This window comes from Odontesthes bonariensis, chromosome 10 (assembly GCF_027942865.1).
Source record: "Odontesthes bonariensis isolate fOdoBon6 chromosome 10, fOdoBon6.hap1, whole genome shotgun sequence".
Classification (NCBI taxonomy): domain Eukaryota; kingdom Metazoa; phylum Chordata; class Actinopteri; order Atheriniformes; family Atherinopsidae; genus Odontesthes; species Odontesthes bonariensis.
Window position 1 is genome coordinate 28,698,908 of NC_134515.1, and position 20,235 is coordinate 28,719,142.

The 20,235-nt window shown below is 42.6% G+C and overlaps 2 protein-coding genes across 4 annotated transcripts; both read left to right on the forward strand.

Annotated features, from left to right (window-relative positions):
* The first annotated feature begins 135 nt into the window (after window positions 1–135).
* nkain5 (sodium/potassium transporting ATPase interacting 5) lies at window positions 136–6,180 on the forward strand. Of its 2 annotated transcripts, XM_075475761.1 has the most exons (7): window positions 136–371; window positions 1,264–1,401; window positions 2,330–2,410; window positions 3,177–3,374; window positions 5,317–5,377; window positions 5,588–5,657; window positions 5,748–6,180. In XM_075475761.1, the coding sequence occupies exons 1-6, from the start codon at window positions 318–320 to the stop codon at window positions 5,641–5,643; spliced, it is 588 nt and encodes a 195-aa protein (XP_075331876.1). In that variant the 5' UTR covers window positions 136–317; the 3' UTR covers window positions 5,644–5,657; window positions 5,748–6,180. The 2 variants fall into 2 exon arrangements, with proteins under 2 accessions (XP_075331876.1, XP_075331877.1); XM_075475762.1 differs by lacking the exon at window positions 5,588–5,657.
* Window positions 6,181–7,427: 1,247 nt separating this feature from the next.
* Window positions 7,428–17,695, forward strand: ythdf1 (YTH N6-methyladenosine RNA binding protein F1). Of its 2 annotated transcripts, XM_075475134.1 has the most exons (6): window positions 7,428–7,773; window positions 8,136–8,163; window positions 11,520–11,614; window positions 11,712–13,361; window positions 15,968–16,012; window positions 16,323–17,695. In XM_075475134.1, exons 1-6 carry the CDS (start codon window positions 7,744–7,746, stop codon window positions 16,335–16,337), a joined length of 1,863 nt encoding a protein of 620 aa, XP_075331249.1. In that variant the 5' UTR covers window positions 7,428–7,743; the 3' UTR covers window positions 16,338–17,695. The 2 variants fall into 2 exon arrangements, with proteins under 2 accessions (XP_075331249.1, XP_075331251.1); XM_075475136.1 differs by lacking the exon at window positions 8,136–8,163.
* Window positions 17,696–20,235: the final 2,540 nt, after the last annotated feature.

A 20,235-nucleotide genomic window follows, 5' to 3' on the forward strand; every position in this document is an offset into this window, starting at 1 on the left:
TTGTTAGAGAAGCTAAAGAAAATATCCCAACTGATTTTGTGCTGTAGGGTTTCCCCCTCTCTCCTCCTAATTGATGTATGAATCACCCCTCATACATCAGCCCCCCCCCCCCCTCCTCTGTAGTGCTCCTCTGGGGACAGCCCACTGTGTTTTCCTCCTGAGGTAAAGTGCTCTCTGTGTTTCCTCACACGTCTGGCAATGGATCCGAAGCGGCAGAGTTTCTGCTGTCGCGTTTGAACAAATTTTGAGGAATCTTATTGTTTTCCACATCATCACCATCATCATCATCATCATCAGACCACACAGAGGAGAGGAAGATGGGTTGCTGCTCGGGACGATGCGTGCTGATCCTCCTGTGTTGTGTGCAGTTGGTAAGTTGTTTTTCTTCACGATGCTCCAACATGAACGCTTTTATTCATCACTCCAATTTTTGTCATTACAACCACTAAAATTCCAGATTAAGATGAAAGTTTAATGCAGTAAGTGGTTTAAATTACTTTTGTTGTTGTTTGTCATAAAATGAAGTGTCTTTGTTGTTGCCTTAAGGAGTTTCTTTTTTCTTTTCGTTTTGCTTGTATGACCATATAAAAGCTCACTATAAAAACTCATACTTCACTGACAGTGTTGAGTCAGACTTCTGCTTCATTGAATCAAACTATTACAGTAGAATTAATCAATGAATTAATCAGTTCTAACTATTTAGCCACAATTGGAAAAACAGTTGGCTGCTAAACCGAAATTATTTTGCAAAAACTTAGCACAAATGCTAAAAACTCAATGGTTCTTGCTGCTTACATGTAATTATTTGCAGGTTGCATTTTTCACTACTTTACTACTTGTTGAGTGAATGATTAGCAGATTATTCAGTGCTACCTTTACTAAATCTATAGTCTTCATCAAAATGATTAAAGACTTCTTATGGACTCAGATGCTGATGAAAAGAAGTGGCAGGCCACCACAATGAAGGGCTGCTCCCACTTTGTCCTCCTCCTCTCTGTTTCCCACCCTGCCCCCTTCATGATTGACCCCAGTGGACACGAAGCAATAACCCAAGCATGCTTTGTCCCCTGTGGCTGAGTTGCCTTGACAACACTCTCTTTCTCTCTCTCTCTCACACACACACACACACACACACACACACACACACAGAAGTGAAGATGAAGGTGTAACAAGTCCAGACGACACAGCAGTCACGGGTTTGATAAAGTGTTGTATTCTGTTCGCCGTCTCTAAACTCTGCCTGTGCTCCTGTTGACGCTCCAGATAACAGCCGTGGAGAGGCAGGTGTTTGACTTCCTGGGCTACCAGTGGGCTCCCATCATGATCAACTTCTTTCACATCATCGTGGTCATCCTGGGCCTGTTTGGTGCCATCCAGTACAGATCACAATATGTTATTATGGTAAAGAATTTATTATGGCGGAATTTTTCTCTATAATTGTAGCTGCAACCGGTGCCTGAATTGCTGGGAACATTGTGTGAAAATGTGTATTTGCTCTCTTGCCATGCTGAGCATCCAACAGGCACAGAATGTTCACCTCATGTTATCCTTTGATTCTGATTGACATGAACCACAAACGGAGGCTTAGATAAAATTGGCAGAAGGTTCCCTAAATGTTCGGGGAACTACGAACTTTCTCCTAAAGTTACATCTTTACGCTAATTTTTTTGTATTTTGGTGTCTCTAAATACAACAATAAGAGAATATTCCTAAAACATTGCACAGGGGTTGACAGGTTTAAGTGCTGGATCATTACATTGCATTACTTTAGCGGACCGTTTTATCCAAAGCGATGAAGAAACACATTGGGGGTGCAATGTGAGGTTACGTATCTTGTCCAATGATATGTTGACATGCAGACTGGGAAGTTGGGGCTCAAAGAGAACAACTTTACCTCCCGAGCAACAGCCACGTAATATTTAAATGTGCCCTCATCTAGGACTGGAAATATCATTTTTTTTTGTAGGGTTTTAGATAAAGCAATTTCTTTATACTTTTGTTATAAGAGGTGGCAACGTGTAAGCATACACGTTGCCACCTCTTGGGTACTGGAATGTATTTTTTAAAATTTTACATTGCGATAGCATTTGAATCATAATGTGATTTTTAAATTGTTTTTTTTTTTGTCATTTATTGTTTTTAAGGTTGTCATGAGGATCAGGGCAAAAAGCTTAGAGGAATGTTAATAGAAACAAATTTGGAAATGTTCTGCTGAGGCGGCGCAAATGTTTCTACATTATTGAGAATTCTGGGAGAACGTTGGGAACAAAATAAAAACCAACTTTATATTTACACCAATAAAATGCGGGTTGTGCTTTTGTTCTCTCAGTACCTGCTGTGGACGTTGTTGTGGATTGGCTGGAATGTCTTTGTGAGCTGTCTCTACCTGGATTTGGGAGGGCTTTCAAAGGTAAGGCTCATGCTTGCAGAAGTGTCGGATAATTAGAGACCCCCAGCAGCCACAGCCCCTAAACACAGTGTTCGACTCTATCGCTGTCACAAGCTCCTCTCGGGATCTGCCACCAATTACAGACACAGGAAAATGACTTTAAAGTTCACGTCTCTGTGGAGCTTTTAAGATTTGTCTGCAATTTGTCTCTAGTCCTCACAATGGAGTCTTTTCATACTCATATTCATAAAGCTACATTTTCAAAACTATACAGTGGCTAGATATTGATATTCATATCAGTGACATTATTGCCTTATTCATTTTGTAATATTTCATAAAGAATTAACTTCAGGAGAAGAAGATTATTAATCCATCTGAACTTTGAAGAATTATGGTTAAAGATCTTATTTTAACACAGTAATAATTGGAGTAAAAGTCCATACTACATTACAAATGTAGCCTCCATTTACCAATTTAAACATCTATGCAGATACAGTGTATGTTCCTCTTCTGACTTAAAACCATAAACACAACAAAACACAGTCCTTTATATTCTGTGTAACCTCTCTGCATGAAAGGGAAAAAAGTAGGAACAGAATGTGAGAAATAGAGAGAATGAAAATGTATGTCTTTGTATATGGATTCAGTGGAGATATTTAACCTTGATATTTACCACTTGAGTTAAGATAGATTCATTTTAGCAGTGCTTTTCTTATTCACTTTCAAAAACAGGCCAAAGGCCTCTGAGGTTTCCTCCACATATCATCTGCTGGTTTTGTCACTGCAGGACAGTGATATCCTCTCCTTGGGGGTGTCGTCACATCACTCCTGGTGGAAGGACAACGGGCCCGGGTGTCAGAGCGGTAGTCTTCCCTCTGTTGGGTGGCAGGACCAGCAAAACCCAGAGCTGACCACAGTGCTGAGCTGCTGGCTTGAATACCAGTACATAGAAATCCTGCACTGCAGTGTCCAGCTCCTCTTTTCAGTGAGTCTTGTGTTTTGTGCACCAGTGAAAATGTCCAAAGAACTGACTCAGTTGCACTCGAGTTAAAAAGCATATTTATTTTATATTTAATGTCATTTGAAGATGCATCTACACACAGGAATTGCCTGTTGCTTGGCAACAGAAACTGAGTATTCAAAAAATCCCCTTAAAAAGTTAAGAACTGCATTACACTAGTTGTAGACTGTATGTCACTGAGCTTTGTATGATCACTTATAATTGCTGTTTTATGTCCATCTATTCATTTTTTGTACTCGCTTTATTCAGTTCGGTGTTGCTGGAACTTATCGACGAAGAGAATCAGGGTACACCCTGGTCGGGTCGCCACTCCATCACAGCATCTCAATGCAGTGGATAGAACTTATTTTCCTCTGTAAAGCCAATTCAGCCCGCAGATCAGCAGATCTTCAAACAGTTGAATGGAAAATTGTTGCGCACAAAACTAAAAACAATGAAAAGAGCAAATCTTAAAGACTATATGTGGAATCAATAATTGATAAACACCTATGAATATGCATGTTATGTCATCTGGTTTCAGTTTTGCCATTTCCTCACCTCTTTCCTCTGTTCACTCCTACCAGCCATCAGCTCCACTTCCTTCACCTGGGTTCAGTTATCCTCAGCTGCAGTCGTTCACTAATCACTCTCCCCACAGTATTTAGTCTCCCGGTTTTTCCCTAGTATGTGTCAGATCCTCACGGTTTCTAACCCCTTGTACCTTTCCTCGAGTCTTCTTTGCATTGCGGTTTTCTAGTTCTGGCCTTGTGGCGTCTTTTGTTTTATAATAAACTAGTGACCATTCAGTCTAGCTCCTGGATTTCACTGGTGTCTGCGCTTGGGTCCTCCTTCCTCGCCTACACTCGTGACAGTAGGATCTGACCAAACTGTGGACGCAGTAGACGCCCTCCCTCATCGACCTCAGGCCTGTCCCTCTGAACTGCTGAGGGGAGGAAAATTATTTCCATCAGGGGTTACACCTGCCATCTAGAGAAGGGAGCTGAGTGCAACCAGTTCCAACTGCCTTTCTTTATTTCTCCAAGGTACGAAAGCTTTGCCCCTCAGGCCTGGCCTGCCTCTTCTGCATCCCAGCTGCCTCCGGCACCCCGTCCGTATCCGGTGTCCGAGTCTCCGAGCCACGTCAACAGCTCTGAGGGAAAGATAACTCTTTAAGTTACTTTATCAGTGGGTGGGAAAAAAAAAATCCGAAAAGGACCAGTCAATTCTAAGAACCAATGCAAAGAAGACCTCAGACTGACTAGACTCCAAGGAAATGTACAAGGGGTTAGAAACAGTGAGGATCTGACAAATGCTGAGGAAAAACCGGGAGACTAAATACTGTGGGGGAAAGTGATTAGTGAATGACTGCAGCTGAGGATAACTAAACAAGGAAAGAGGTGAGGAAATGGCAAAACTGAAACCAGACATAAAAACCACAAACTAAACTGATCGTGACAATCTTAAAGGTCTCAAAGGTCTATTCTTACGGTAACAAAACAATCAGAAGGGGAAACAGGCTTTTTTTTTTTTTTTAGTTTCTCCCTTGTCATATCTGGAAGAGCACACGTGTTAAATACTGCTCCCATTATATTTTGTGTTCCAGTGCGTATATAGAATAGAAATAGAAAAATACTTTATTCATCCCCCAATGGGGGAAATTCAAATTAGTCAAGTAGCTCAAAAAAATTATTAATATTTACAATGATTGTATATTAACAACAACAATAATAATACCAATTCTAATAAAAATACTACTACTAATAATAAATGACTAAATAAAAAATATATATGAATATCCCACTGGAACGCTTTATTTGCTTCACAATAAATATAATATTGAGATTTTGAAATGTTACATAAAGAAAGATTTTAAAGACGGTTTAAAAAATACAGGAATAAAACTTTTTTTTTGTGCTCATTCTCATAGCTCCTTGGACTCGTCTATGCCTGCTACGTCGTCAGCAGGCTTTCAGATGAAGAAGAGAGCTGTAAGTATCCTCCCAACTAATGACATCCACAGGTATCATTAATTAGTCAAATCTGATTTATTTCACATTGATTCATTTTCATTCAATTCTTCACAATTTCATGACACAATTTCTGTATGTTCTATCCTGGCTTTTTCTTTTTACACTTTCAGAGACTTATTATTTCTGGTTATTCATTTAATAATTTTTGTGAATTCCCGTTTATTTTAGTTCATATCATTGGTGAATTTCATCATCCATCCAAACCTTTTCAGTTGCTCTTCTAGTTTAATCATGGAAGGTATGTGGCATCAGAAAAACCCTGCTTGTTTGCATCCATCTTTCCTGTGTCAGGTCCACCGTTTCTTACACATGTTTTGTTTTTGTTTAGATTACAAATAACCGCAAAGAAAAAGTGTTTGCAAGAAGCTGAAAGGGAGCAGGGGATCCATCTCAGACGACTCTTATGAACTACTTATCTTTGGATTGGTTGTAAAACATGCATCACAAGGCCTGAACCCCTGCTGTTCCCCCCTGATTCAAGAGGGAATTTCCATTGTCACACGCCTGTTTTTGTTTTCGTCTAAAAAAAAAAAAAATCTGTCAACCTACTTGTGTGTCTGTGCGTGAAAGATTGCTTATCGCTCAATTGGATTTCAGATAGAGGTGTGGTTTTAATTGTGTAAATAAGTAGATATGCCTCCATCTGATGTTTTAAAAATTGTATGGATTGTTAATATGCATTATTTCAGTTATAAAAAGTAACAAACCAACACGTCAAATGTGTGGTGTCATCGAGTGGAATAAACTACATCTATAGTGTGTCTTGGAGTGTGTGAGATTTGATTAAGTTTAGGGCTGCACAATATTAGGGAAAACATGCAATATTGATAACGATAAATTTTCATAATTTGGTTTCAATCGAATTTGATTGGTTTGTATTCTATTTATTTAGTTGAGCACTATATCTGGGGTTTGTCATCTTATAGACCAACAATATACATTTTACTGTTTACTCCAGTGTTGTGACATTTTAACGTTTTTAGGTTGTATAACAGGTTGGGGGAAATAAACAAATAAATGCATCAATTAAAAGCATTTCACAATGATTTAACTAGAAAGTACATTTTAGAATAGATGATGAAACAAGTTGGTGGAAAATGCTTAGAAATAATAATAGATCAATACAAGGATGGAAAAATAAATGTTTTAAAAAAGAAACAGCTGTGGGGGGCCCTATCTGGGGCCTTCCTCTGCTGCCCGCTGTGCTGGACCGTGGCTTTCCTGTGATGGGCTGTCTGGTTTCTCTCTTCCTTACCTCATAGGGGTTACTGGTTGCCCATGTCCAGGGGCCTTTCCTGTTTGCTCCTAATCTCCGGGCGAAAAATTCATGTAAAACCTTTGGCTTATAATTGACATACACACATGCAGAAGCACTCTTTCCCTTACATGCTCACTCCACTGTTACAATGTGGCTTTAATGATAATCAGTAACTTCACCAACAGCAAGTGTATGAGAAGGAAAGTCACTGTAGTTGACTTTCCTTCTCATATACTTGCTGCTGGGGATGTTGTTGCTGTTTGTTGTGTGTTTCTGCAGTTGCTCCTGACGATCCTGGGTATGGCCGCAGTTTGCTTTCATTTCTCTCCACAGATGCAGCAGTTGGTTACCTGTTTTTTTTTTTGTGGCTGTTGGTGCTGATGGCTTTGAGTGCAGCAAAAAAAAAAAAAAAAGATAATTATAATAGTGAAAAAGAAAGAGAAATGATTTCATTGATTAATAGAATTTATAATCAAACGTCGAAGCAAATAAAAGGGGACAATAAGTAAAGGTTAAACACATAACGTTGGACATTAAAGCAGAATTTTTTTTATGTCACATGTGGACACAATGTAGCTTAGATTTATTCATACATGTATTGCTATAATTCTTCGGAATATGCACTTTTTGTCACTTATGTGTGTGTCCATACTGTATACATGAAATATAATGTAAACAGCGAGCCGCTGCTGCCAGGCAGCAATGGACGCATTCTACACGTCACCAACGTCATTTCCGCTCCTCAGACCCCGGATGAAGCTGCCTTTGGGGGCAAGTGAGAAGCAGGACTGCCAAGGCTTGCTGGTTTTTAATTTAGCACCGAGGGGGTCGGAGCGCATTGAAGCCCCGCTGGATTCATGTGGACAGGGCAGCGCAAAGTGCCAACAGGGCCGCGACGAGCAAGCCGAGTGGAGACAGCGGCTAGCAGCTGCTGCTAACTGTCTATAATTGTTAGCAGAACACAGATAGTCTCCCCGGCTGTTAGCCTCTCCATATAGCGGGGTTTGTAGCTCATACTCTGCACGTCGTGTTGGGTCTCCAGTCTAACACAACACCTGGTGGATGAATGATGTCTACCGCTAGTATTGACCCTCAGGTAAGCAGCGAGGGGTAACTCTCAACGCGAGGCTTTTTGCCTCTGCAGGGAAGTGAAATGAGCTGTGTGAATGCATCCCACTGTGGGTACGATGCCACCTCTGGCAGCCAGCTAGTTAGCCAAAGAGAGAGAGGAGAGGTTAGCTGGGAAAAAATGATCTGTTGGGGAAATGAGCAAGGCCTGGACCACAGCTTCAGTGGCAAAACACAACCCACCGTTGGCTTTAGGGTGACACTGGGCTTTTCAGAGGAAATGTTTGCATAGATCTGAGAGTGTAGCTAACCTAATGTGTGATGCTGTGAATAACAGGCGTGACCCAAACAAGCTTTCTTTGTTTTCTCCTTTTAAATTTCACTGTGAAGACATCGAAAGGACAAGATGCAAGCAAAGGTAAGAAAGGAATGCTTTGTGTATCTCCTCAGAAGTTCCTGCATTCAAAGGTGCTGCACGTAAACCTGCTTGACGTCCTGTGTTAAACGGTGCAAAACGGCCACCTGATGTCTTATGTCTGAGATGTGACACATCCATTTATTTATTTGTGTGTTTGTTTGTTTGTTTGTTTAAAGTCTGAGAAAAGATATCTAAAATGTTTACGTCCTCGCATGTATACTATTCATGTATACTATTCATGTATACTTTCCGTAGCTGTGTGCATCAAATTAAAAAACAGGTGTTACGGCAAACAGCTTATCAAATTACAACAAAAAAAAAAAAGAAAACGACCCAAACCCTTTTTTAATTTGAAAGGCTAAATCATAAAGGTTGGATCTATCTAGAGGATCACTGCCCTGCTGCAGTGAGACAATCTGTTTGAAATCTCAATAAACACAGCAACTTTCTTGTCTTTAGTTGTGGAGGGATTAAGACCTAAAAGGCACAGATGTGTGAGATTCCCCCTCCAGTCATCTAGTGTACCCCTTTTTGACCAACTTCAGCCAGGTATCCGTACTGGGCGCTATCCAGAACACACAATGGCTCTCATTTATCAAGCCGTCGTAGAAAGCATTGTATATATGAGCGGAGAACTCGTCGTATGCAGAGGCTAAAGTGAGATTTACAGAACATGCGTACCACACCAATCCCATCGTAAGACCGAGCGGCTGTTGATAAATCCGGCGGCTGAAATCCATCGTAATTATCCTAATCACGCCTTCTACAAAAGGGGGTTGAGAGGCCGCACCTCTAGAATTTGCGACATGGATAGACGAAAGGCGGCAAAGAAACGCTGTCAACGCTGTTGACAGCTGGGACGGCTGTCAACAGCGTTGGTGATGTAAATCGCAGACCGGATGAGTTATGTATTTTCCCCTACTGTGATGGTCAATAAAATGTGATAAACTCCAGATTAAATGAAATCTAAAATTGAACGATGTTTTACTTTTTCTCCAATAAGATCAGGAAGAAGTGGCCACCAAAGAAGGTCGCAGCTCTCCGACGCAGCATGTCACAAATGGGGGGGGGGCTCCGATCCAGGTTTGGATTTGAGTGCCTTGGAGGAGAGTGTGGCTGGCCTGATCGGAGCTACGTCTTTTTTCCTTGAATAACAGAATTCTTACCAAAAGTCAGAATCGCTGAATAAGTTCCTCTCTCCTCCTGAGTGCTCTTGCCTGTGCAGCCTGGTGGTAGGGATCTCTGGGTATGGGGTCCTCTGGATGTACATCTGGAAATGGCACTCCATTTTTTTGGGCAATGTATGGAGAACTCCGCATGCAATAATAATATTGCATACCTTTTCGGGCGTATATAGAAGGGTTCCCCCCGCAGCCGAGAGACAGATCCACCTGCCCTTTAGGAGCCCTAACCTCTCCACAGTGGCACGCGTGCGCGTATGCGTTCGGTGTGAGGGTGCGCGATTGAATAATGAGCCATCACTCTTCCAATTACGGAGTTGTACTTGTTTAATTTATTTAATTTGCGTTTATGTTTATATTTATGTTGAAGTCAAATAAAACATGGGCCTTCTTTGAAGTGATAAGTCTGTAATTTTAACCTAGAGATTTGTTGCGACTCATGAGGCACGCACTAGTGAGCTGCTGTTTATGTATGCTATTGCAGTCACCGCAAGTCAAAATGGAAAAGTGCGTACACGGCTTCAGACCTGTCGTGGCGATTTCATCTTTCCTGTGCTCACGATGGATTTGATAAATGCCAACCTTTGCGCAGAAAAGAACGTACACACGACCTACGCATGTTTTTCGTCTTACGCAAGTTTGATAAATGAGGGCCTTTGTATTTCTGGTTAAGGGGTCCCCTTACACCTTTGGGCCCCTGGACCTGTATCCAGTGATCTGGATCTTTAGTCTGGTTTTGTGGGCGATCACGGTGCGGTTGTTCAGTAGACACATCCTGGTGTTCAGTTTGCATCAAAGTTACATTGATGACATTTGAGACTGTCAACCATTGTATCATTTTGTCCATACTCTCTAGCATGGGCATCACAGGGAGAGCACGCTCCTGGTTTGAATCATACCTCACTGGTCGGTCATTCAAAATCCTGGCTTGGTCACACTTCTGCAGCGCACCACCTCGCCGCAGGGGTCCCCCAAGGTTCAGTACTGGGACCTTCTCTGCCATATACACCACCTCACTGGGCCAAATCATCCCATCACATGGCTTCTCATACCAATGTTATGCTGACAATGCCCAGCTCCATCTGCCATTCCCACCTGATGACCACACGGTCTCAGCACGAATCTCAGACTGTCTTTCTGACATATCGAAATGGATGAAAGCCCATCACCTCCAACTAAACCTCTCTAAAACTGAACTGCTTGTCTTCCCAGCCAAACCAACCATACACCACAGCATCTGCATCCAAACTGAATCCCAATCTCTTGCTCCATCAAAGGTAGCTAGAAACTTAGGTGTCACGATTGATGACCAACTAACCTTTAAAGATCATGTGACTTAAGTTGCTCGATCATGCCGCTTTGCATTGCTAAACATAAGAAAGATCAGGCCATACCTTACCCAACATGCCACCCAGCTCCTGGTGCAGGCTATGGTCATCTCCTGCCTTGACTACTGCAACGCTCTCCTAACTGGTCTCCCAGCCTGTGCTGTGAAACCGCTGCAGATGGTCCAGCACGCGGCGGCGCGTCTGGTCTTCCATCAGCCGAACAGAGCACACGCCACCCCTCTGTTCATTGAACTCCACTGGCTACCCATAGCCGCCCGCATCAAATTCAAGTCACTGATGCTAGCCTTCAAAGTGCTTAATGGAACGTCTCCCATCTACTTGAATGCTCTTGCAAAGGCTTATTTCACAACCCGGTCACTCCGGTCGTCACAGGATTGTCGTCCAGCAGTGCCTACACCACGCTTAAGACGATCCGGACTCTTTTCATGTGTCGCTCCACGATGGTGGAATGACCTTCTGAGTGCTACCAGAACAGGGGCGTCTCTGTCTAGCTTCAAGAAACTCTTGAAGACCCAGCTCTTCAGAGAGCATCTCCTATCCCAGCACTTACCCTGTACCCTCTATCTCTACACTGTCACCTCTGACAGAGTCTGACTAGTGGTTTCCTTCTATGTAGCTTATTGTTAGCTTTGATGTTAGCTGTAATGTTATATCCTCATTTGTAAGTCGCTTTGGATAAAAGCGTCTGCCAAATGCATAAACATAAACATGATGAGTTTAGAGATATATATTTTAGACCTCATGATAAACTTTGCTTCATTTGTGTGGTTGGAGGTTTATGTAAACTGTGATGTACAGCTTTGACAGCAGTTTAATTTCATTGCAGCCTTTCCAGTTTCAGTGCAGAATGGCTCCCTCCACCAGAAGGACACGGTGCATGATAATGACTTTGAGCCCTATCTCACCAGCCAGACCAGCCAGGTAGGAAAATGGGAGGCACTTTTGAAATTTAAACTTTTGAGGAATCTCTGAAATGTCTTGTATCGAAAACTAATGATTACTCTGTTTCTGTTTGTAGAATAACAGCTATCAGTCCATGACAGACCCTTACTTGTCCAGCTATTATGCCCCCTCTATTGGATTTCCTTACCCTCTCAATGAGGCCCCCTGGTCCACAGGAGGCGACCCACCGATTCCCTACCTGACACCCTATGCCCCACTCAGTAATGGAGACCATCACTTCATGCCTGACACTGTGTTTGGGCAGCCCGGTGGGCTCAGCAGCAGCATTTACCCCCACAGGTTTAACTTTTTCCCAGAGAATCCGGCGTTCTCGGCCTGGGGCACCAGTGGTTCTCAGGGCCAGCAGACTCAGAACTCAGCCTACGGGGGCAGCTACAGCTACCCACCAAGCTCTCTGGGAGGCACATTGGTCCCTGATGGGCAGACAGGTTTCCATAGTGACACCCTGAGCAAGGCTCCAGGCATGAACAGCCTAGAGCAGGGCATGCTAGGCCTAAAAATAGGCGGGGATGTGACAGGAAGCGGCTCAGGTGGGAAGAGTGCAGGCTCCGTGATTGGTGGTGGCGGTAGTGTAGCTGCAGCTGTTGCCACAGGCAACGGTGGCACCTCGGTAGGAATGCCCCTTCAGAAACCTACGTCGTGGGCTGCTATTGCCAGTAAACCCGCCAAGCTGCAGCAACAAAAGATCAAGAACAAACCTGGTGTTCCGATGATTGGAGGAGCTCTGCCTCCTCCTCCAATTAAACACAACATGGACATTGATACATGGGATAATAAAGGGACTGGTACCAAGATGGCCCCTCCCACGACCCACCACCACCACCACCACCAACACCACCAACAGCACCCGCCCCAGCTTCACTCCCACGTCCCCAGTCTCATACCTCCCCTTCAGCAGTCCCTGCAGTCTGCCCAGTCCCTTGTGCAGCAGATGACCATGCAGGGTCCTCCTCCGCCCCCTCCACACTCTTACCAGAACCACAGCTCTGCTCCAACACCTCAAAACCGATGGGTGGCTCCGCGTAATCGCAACCTTTGCTATGGTGGTGGGAGCTTGGACAGCAGTGGCTCCTCAAACGGCGGCGGTATGGGGTGTGGTGTTATGGGGGGAGGGGGCATGCCTCCAGAGCTGGGCTTAGACTCCCATCCTGTGCTGGAGAAACTGCGAGCAGCACACAGCTACAACCCCAAGGAGTTTGACTGGAACCTGAAAAACGGCCGCGTATTCATCATCAAGAGCTACTCCGAGGACGACATCCACCGCTCCATCAAATACTCCATCTGGTGCAGCACGGAGCACGGCAATAAGCGTTTGGACTCAGCCTACAGAGGGATGAACTCTAAAGGTCCCGTGTACTTGTTGTTCAGCGTCAACGGCAGCGGGCATTTCTGCGGCGTGGCGGAGATGCACTCTCCCGTGGACTACAGCACCAGCGCTGGTGTCTGGGCGCAGGACAAGTGGAAGGGCAAGTTTGATGTGAACTGGTTGTTTGTTAAGGACGTGCCTAATAGCCAGCTGCGCCACATCCGCCTGGAAAACAACGACAACAAGCCAGTCACCAACTCGCGTGACACTCAGGAGGTTCCTCTGGAAAAGGCGAAGCAGGTGCTCAAGATTATTGCTCAGTACAAACACACGACCTCCATCTTTGATGACTTCTCCCACTATGAGAAGAAGCAGGAGGAGGAGGAGGTGGTGAAAAAGGTAGTCGTTTCAGACTTCATATTTTTTAAAGATAGAATTAGGAATAAGTAGGCGATGTATTAAATGAATATGATGAGGAGGACTGTGATGGTTGAATATATGTTATCTGATGACATTCCAGTAAATGCAGTAAAATGTCTCTCAGAGCTTCCCTGTATCACAGCTTCCCTTCCTCTGTTGCAGTGGAGAAATATGGCGCTGACACATGGAGCTCTGCTGTAATAATTAATGTGTTTGAAGGGAAAGCTGAATTCAATTCAATTAAATTCATTTTTATTTATATAGCGCCAAATACAACAAATGTCATCTCAAGGCACTTGGATAGTAAGTCCAATTCAAGCCAATTGGAATTCAATTAATTAATAATAATCATAATTCATAAAATTGGTTAGCACCGTCGCCTCACAGCAAGAAGGTTCCAGGTTCAACACCCAGCTGGGGCCTTTCTGTGTGGAGTTTGCATGTTCTCCCCGTGTATGCGTGGGTTCTCTCCGGGTACTCCGGCTTCCTCCCACTGTCCAAAAATCATGCATGTTAGGTTGATTGGCATCTCTAAATTGTCCTTAGGAGTGAGTGTGAGCGTGCATGGTTGTTTGTCCCGTTTGTCTCTATGTGGCCCTGCGATGGACTGGCGGCCTGTCCAGGGTGTACCCCGCCTCTCGCCCATTGACTGCTGGGATAGGCTCCAGCCCGCCCGCGACCCGATCGACGGATTCAGCGGTATAGATAATGGATGGATGGATGGATTCATAAAATAATCCAATTCGTTCATATAGAGCCAATTCAAAAACAATTTCCTAGCTAAGAAAACCAACAGATTGCACTGAAAACTTTTTGTTTTTCGGTCCAATCTCCCGGCCTGAGCGTGCCTGAGGCGACTGTGGAGAGAAACGACTCCCTTTTAACAGGAAGAAACCTCTGGCAGAACCAGACTCAGGAAGGGTGGCCATCCGCCTCGACCAGCTGGGGTTTGAGAAGACAGAAAGGGGGGGGGGGCTGCCGCGGCGGCGGCGGCGGCGGCACTGTAACACCATTCAAAGGATATCTGTTGGAACAGGGAAACACGAGTTAATGACCACAATAATGTCACATATACATAAAGAGAGTAAAGTGAGGAAAGGTGTGACAGATGAGCTCCCCCAGCAGGCTAGGCCTATAGCAGCTTAACTATGGGATGTTTCAGGATCACCTGAGCCATCCCTAACTATAAGCTTTATAAAAAAGGAAAGTTTTAAGCCTGGTCTTAAAAGTGGAAAGGGTGTCTGCTTCCCGGACATTTACTGGCAGCTTATTCCACAAGAGAGGGGCCTGATAACTGAAGGTTCTGCCTCCCATTCTACTTTTAGAAACTCTGGGAACCTCAAGTAAACCTGCAGTTTGGGAACGAAGTGCTCTGTTAGGAAAATATCTTACAATGAGATCTTTAAGATATGATGGAGCTCGGTCATTAAGAGCTTTATATGTGAGGAGAAGAATCTTAAACTCTATTCTGAATTTAACAGGGAGCCATTGAAGAGAAGCTAAAACTGGAGAAATATGATCTCTCCTGTTAGTTCTCGTCAAAACTCTGGCTGCAGCATTTTGGATCAACTGAAGGCTTTTCAGAGAATATGTGGGACAGCCCAATAATAAAGAATTACAGTAGTCCAATCTTGAAGTAAATAATGCATGAATTAGTTTTTCTGCATCACTCTGAGACAAGATGTTCCTGATTTTAACAATATTACGAAGGTGAAAGAAGGCAGTCCTAGAAACCTGTTTTATATGCGAGTCAAATGATAAGTTCTGGTCAAAAATAACTCCAAGGTTCCTCACTGTAGAACTAGAAGCCAAGGAAATACCATCTAGAGTAACTATATAGCTAGACAATTTCTCCCTGAAACGCTCAGGTCCAAAGATAATGACTTCAGTTTTGTCTGAATTTAGCAGCAGACAGTTCTGAGTCATCCAGGTCTTTATGTCTTTAAGACATGCTTGTAGTCTGACCAACCTATTGGGTTCATCTGGTTTTATAGATAAGTACAGCTGAGTATCATCAGCATAGCAATGGAAATTTATGCCATGCTGTCTAATAATGTTACCTAATGGAAGCATGTATAAAGTAAAAAGAATCGGTCCAAGCACAGAACCCTGAGGAACTCCATGACTTACTCTGGTGTGTGAGGAAGATTCTTCATTTACAAGAACAAACTGAAATCTATCAGATAAATATGACTTAAACCAGCCTAATGCAGTTCCTTTAATCCCAATAACATGTTCAAGTCTGTGTAATAAGATACTGTGATCGACCGTATCAAATGCAGCACTGAGATCCAAAAGGACAAGCACAGACACAAGTCCACTATCAGAGGCTAAGAGGAGATCAACTGAACAAATGTAAATCAAAATGTTTTTTTTTTTTGTTTTTTTTTTTAAACTCCCTCCCTGAGTGTTCTTAAAAGAAAAATTTAGGTACTCTGATGCACCAAACTCTAGTCTTCATTTTAATTTTTTTATTTTTTTTCCCCATCTTTAAGTTGAAACATTAGAAAGGGGAAAGAAAAAAAAAGATCTGATGTTGAGCGTTTTCCAAACAATTTCTCACAGTTTTTGTGTTTCTCTAACAGACCTACGAGCCTGCCGCAATACCGAGTCGATCCAGAATCGATCAGGTAGAGTCTGTTGCCTTAGTTTTCTCTTCCTCTAAACAGGACAGAAATGTGTTCTATTGTACATGTATTAAATCATTCAGTTTGTTGGGTTTTTGCAGTTAACTGCGTTACTTATGGAAAAGCAAAATTCTGTCCGTATCAGTTTGACGTTTACAGTTGGCGTGCTTACTACACAATTCATTTAATTGAAATTGTTCGGTAAAGATCTGCTTAAAAAACAATCCACCTGCTGGTTTGCACTTCGTTGCCGAGGTTTGTCCTTCAGATCGTTTCTTGACTTTCATCTTTTTCTTCTTTTTTTTTTTTTCAGGATCGCCAGAAGTGAACTGTACAAGATGGCCCTGCTTGTGTTTGGGCGGACTTGAAATGGAAAACACAAGGACATAAGAGAGTTAAAAACTAATATTTTTTTCTATTTGATTTTGTTGACCTTGGCCCATGTCTAACTTTTGAGCCACATTGCTCTGGGTTCCCCGGACTTTGAAATGCGTGCAGGGATGAAGCTAGTTCCACCATCTGAATTGCTTCAATAACATCTATTGTAGTTCTTTTTTTTTTTTTTTTCTTTAATAAATTTCTATCGCTGCCCTGGAGCTTTTAAATTCTCGACTAAATATAAATATCTGCACGTCTGTTTGGAAAATCTCTTGACAACATGCTGCTGACATTCAGTGACTGTTCACCTTGTGGTTTGTGTGTGTTGAAGAAACGTTAAGTGCTTGTATTGGTTAATCTTAATGAGTGAACAATACTTTTTCTGACATGTGTCTGCTATCTGTGTGTGGCCAGTTGTGTTTATATTATCAGAAGACAAAAAAAACAACCTCTCAATGCCCCCTTTTTTCATGTCACGGGAGTTTTACTTTGGAGGATTGAAGATTTCTGTATGCGTAGACATTAAATGTACAAGGTTGTGGCAGTAGAAAGCATAAATGTTCGTCCGGTATGATTTTATCATGTGGCGAGAAGTGTGGGATTTTGTCTCCAAATTGGAGATGTCTTGAGATCAGATACTCCTAAAGACGGTTCCTTGCTAATTTAAAGGATGGAATATCACATCTGCTGTATGCATTTAGGCTTTTAATTAACTAAATCTGCTTTCTTTTCCCTATTCTCAGTCATTTTCACAGTTCACTGCAAGGTCTCTGGAAACAACGTAGCATGTACTTCTTTTAAAATTAAGACCAGGCCTGCTGCTTCTTACTTTTTTCCTTTACTTAACATCATTCTAATCTTGACATGTTCACACTTTTCATCGCTATAACATGTCCATTTCATCTTCAGAAAGTGTAAGCTTTAATGTACCAACATTTCTAACGGACATCGCCTCAAAATGTGCAACTGTAGCATTATACTCAACTGATTTGTTGTCAAGTGTATGAAACCCAGAGACGAGTCTAAAAGGTACATGTTTGTGACTTTCTTTTTAAATTGCTTGCTGTATTGTGTGTGTGTGTGTGTGCGTGCGTGCGTGCGTGCGTCCGCATGTCTGCAAGTGATGGAAAAGGAGAGGAGGGCGGGGCGTCTGTGGCCCAATCAGAGTTATATAACGGTATTGGAATATAGAAAATTTATGCAAAAAAAGTTTTAAGTCACCCTTGGATTAAATATCTATTGTATCAGAGGTCACTATCACATTCTTAGATTTGATCATGTTCATTATTAAAGATATACTTATCTGTTTTTTGTGTCACTTTTTATGACCACAGGGTTTCTGTGTGCGATCGCAAGTTACATTTTTACGTCGCAAAGTTGTTAAAAATAGGCAACAAAAGACCATCTTGAAAGAGAAAAATAAATAATACTCTATTCTAAGAAACTCAATGTCATTTTTTGGCCTGACCACCTTACTGCTTCAACACAGCCTAAACACTCAGACGAGCTTTCTCGTCATTTCTTTAAGTAGTCTTCAGGAATAGTTCTCCAGGCTTCTTGAGGGACGCTCCAGAGCTCCTCTTTGGATGTTGGCCGCCTTTTGTTCTGTTCTCTGTCAAGATGATCCCACACTGCTTCAATAATGTTGAGGTCCAGTTCTTGTGTCATTTAGCATACCTCAGCCTTTTCTGACCATTCCCCTTCCTTAAGAATGGATTCTTGACAGCCACCCTTCCATGGAGACCATTTTCTGATGAGGCTTCAGTTAACTGTAGATGGATCTCTCAGGTCTTGTGTCAGATTGTTGCTGGATTTTTTTTCCTGTACCCTCAGAATATCACTTTCATATAACATTTATCTGCCGTAAAATATATTTTTTTAGCCCTGACACTTAGTCTTTTGTTCTCCAGTTGTTCAGTTTTATATATTATTTTAAAGACATCCTGCACACAATACTGAGATACGCAAAGGCTTTGATTATAAGCTCTTTAGGGAACCTCTTTGTTGATGTAAGAATATTATCCCTGTGAAGTTTTTTTTTTGGCTTATTTATATGCAAAAACAAAATAGAGAAAATGTACGTCTATGTGACAGGTTTCCAGAAACAAAGTGCCAAAACTTATAGTGTAAAACTGGTTCTTTACTTAGTTGTCTGGAAGGCGTAGACAAAACACTGGTCCATGCCTGGAGTTGACTGCCTTTTATTCGTGATGTGATTCATAGGTCAGCGTTAAGTGGCTTTGAAAACAAGATACGCAATCCTTTTTCAAATGTCGGGTCAGATACAAGGTTTGCGCTGAAAATGAGTGAAAAAGAAAAACTTTGTGATATCTTCAGAAAGCCTGGAGCGCTATTGCACAAGACCCCTTTAAAAGATGACAAGAACGTCTGGCTGCTTGGCAGCAAAATATAAATAAATGGTGGATCAACAATTCTGCATAGTGTAAATACATAGAAAACATAATGAACATTTTTTTTTAAAGAAAAATATCTTTTTCTCTGCCTATTGCCTAATAAGTTTTTCGTGACAGCAGGTAATATGGAAAATATTCTTATACACTAAATATAGAACCCTTACTAATGGGTAGCCTTACACAAAATATATGAAAAAACCTCTTCAGTGAGAGTGTTTGTTGGTTTTCTTTATTTTATGTGATCAGCCACCAGATATTTGATAGAAATCACTCGCTGCATGATTACTGTGACCTGTTCGTCCTCTAAATATGAATCCTTGTTTTAGAAGTGTGTAAAACTATTCCTTTATCTTCCCACGTCCTGCATCAGTATGTGACACAAGTCAGACTTTTGTCATGAGCGGTGGGATGGAAGGGAAAAAAGCAGTCTTTGTTCCTGTCAGCACATGCAGGTGTTCTGTCTCTGCACATGTTTGAGGCGAATCTCTCCATCTCAGTGAGTGATGCAGGCTGCAGCGCGTGATTCCTCTCTTGGCATTCACCGCGTGCCTTAATTGTATGGTTAATAAATCAAGGTCCGCCGTGAACACGAGGAGCGGCAATCCTGTCCCTTTATCGAGGAAAGTTGGAGCCTCTGACCATGATAGGACGAAGCACATAACAACAGAAACACCATTCAACATTCCTGAAGACAAACCCTATATTTTACATTGACAACAAGACACAAATAACGCATTAAAACACATCACAGAACACGGCTGCGGGTGTGCTTTTCGTTGGTCATCGCCGACTGAAAGCTTTTAATGCCATCAATGTGAGCCATGAATTTATACCACAAAACTGCCCTGTATTCACCCCCAAGACGCGGGAGCTGGATTCAGCCCTACAGCTAACACTTGGACGCATCCCTGTCTTTCCTATTCAAGAAGATGGCTGTGGAGGTAAAACAGGCCAAACAATCCTTCATCGGTGCTTGTTGAGGCGGGTGAGCAGGCCCGCTGATGATGATGTCCAGTCATGCCTGGAGTCGAGACGATTTAAATATGCTATAGTCCAGTCTGACTTTAAAGATTAAATACCAAACAGATATCCATCGGTTTTCGGGATAGGCTTTTTCATATTTGAAAAGAAAAAAGAAAAAAAAAAAAGCCCCCGTCACAATCTGTGTCTTTCACGTCTCGGTCCTCACAGCTGAAGTGGTTACGTCATGACGTCCTCGTCCTCGCTTTCACACGATGAACGCTGCTCCCACAGAATAGTCTGCTGACCGGGTTATTACCTGTATCGTACCGCGCGTGCTGCCGCTGGTTTGTATTGTGTCCCCATCCCCACAGATCACTGCTTGCGGGCGCACGGGGCGCTGACCGGGGTGCTGAAACTGGACCTGCTGTGAGTCGGTAGCGTGGATTTCTACAGGGTTCTTTTCCACGGCAC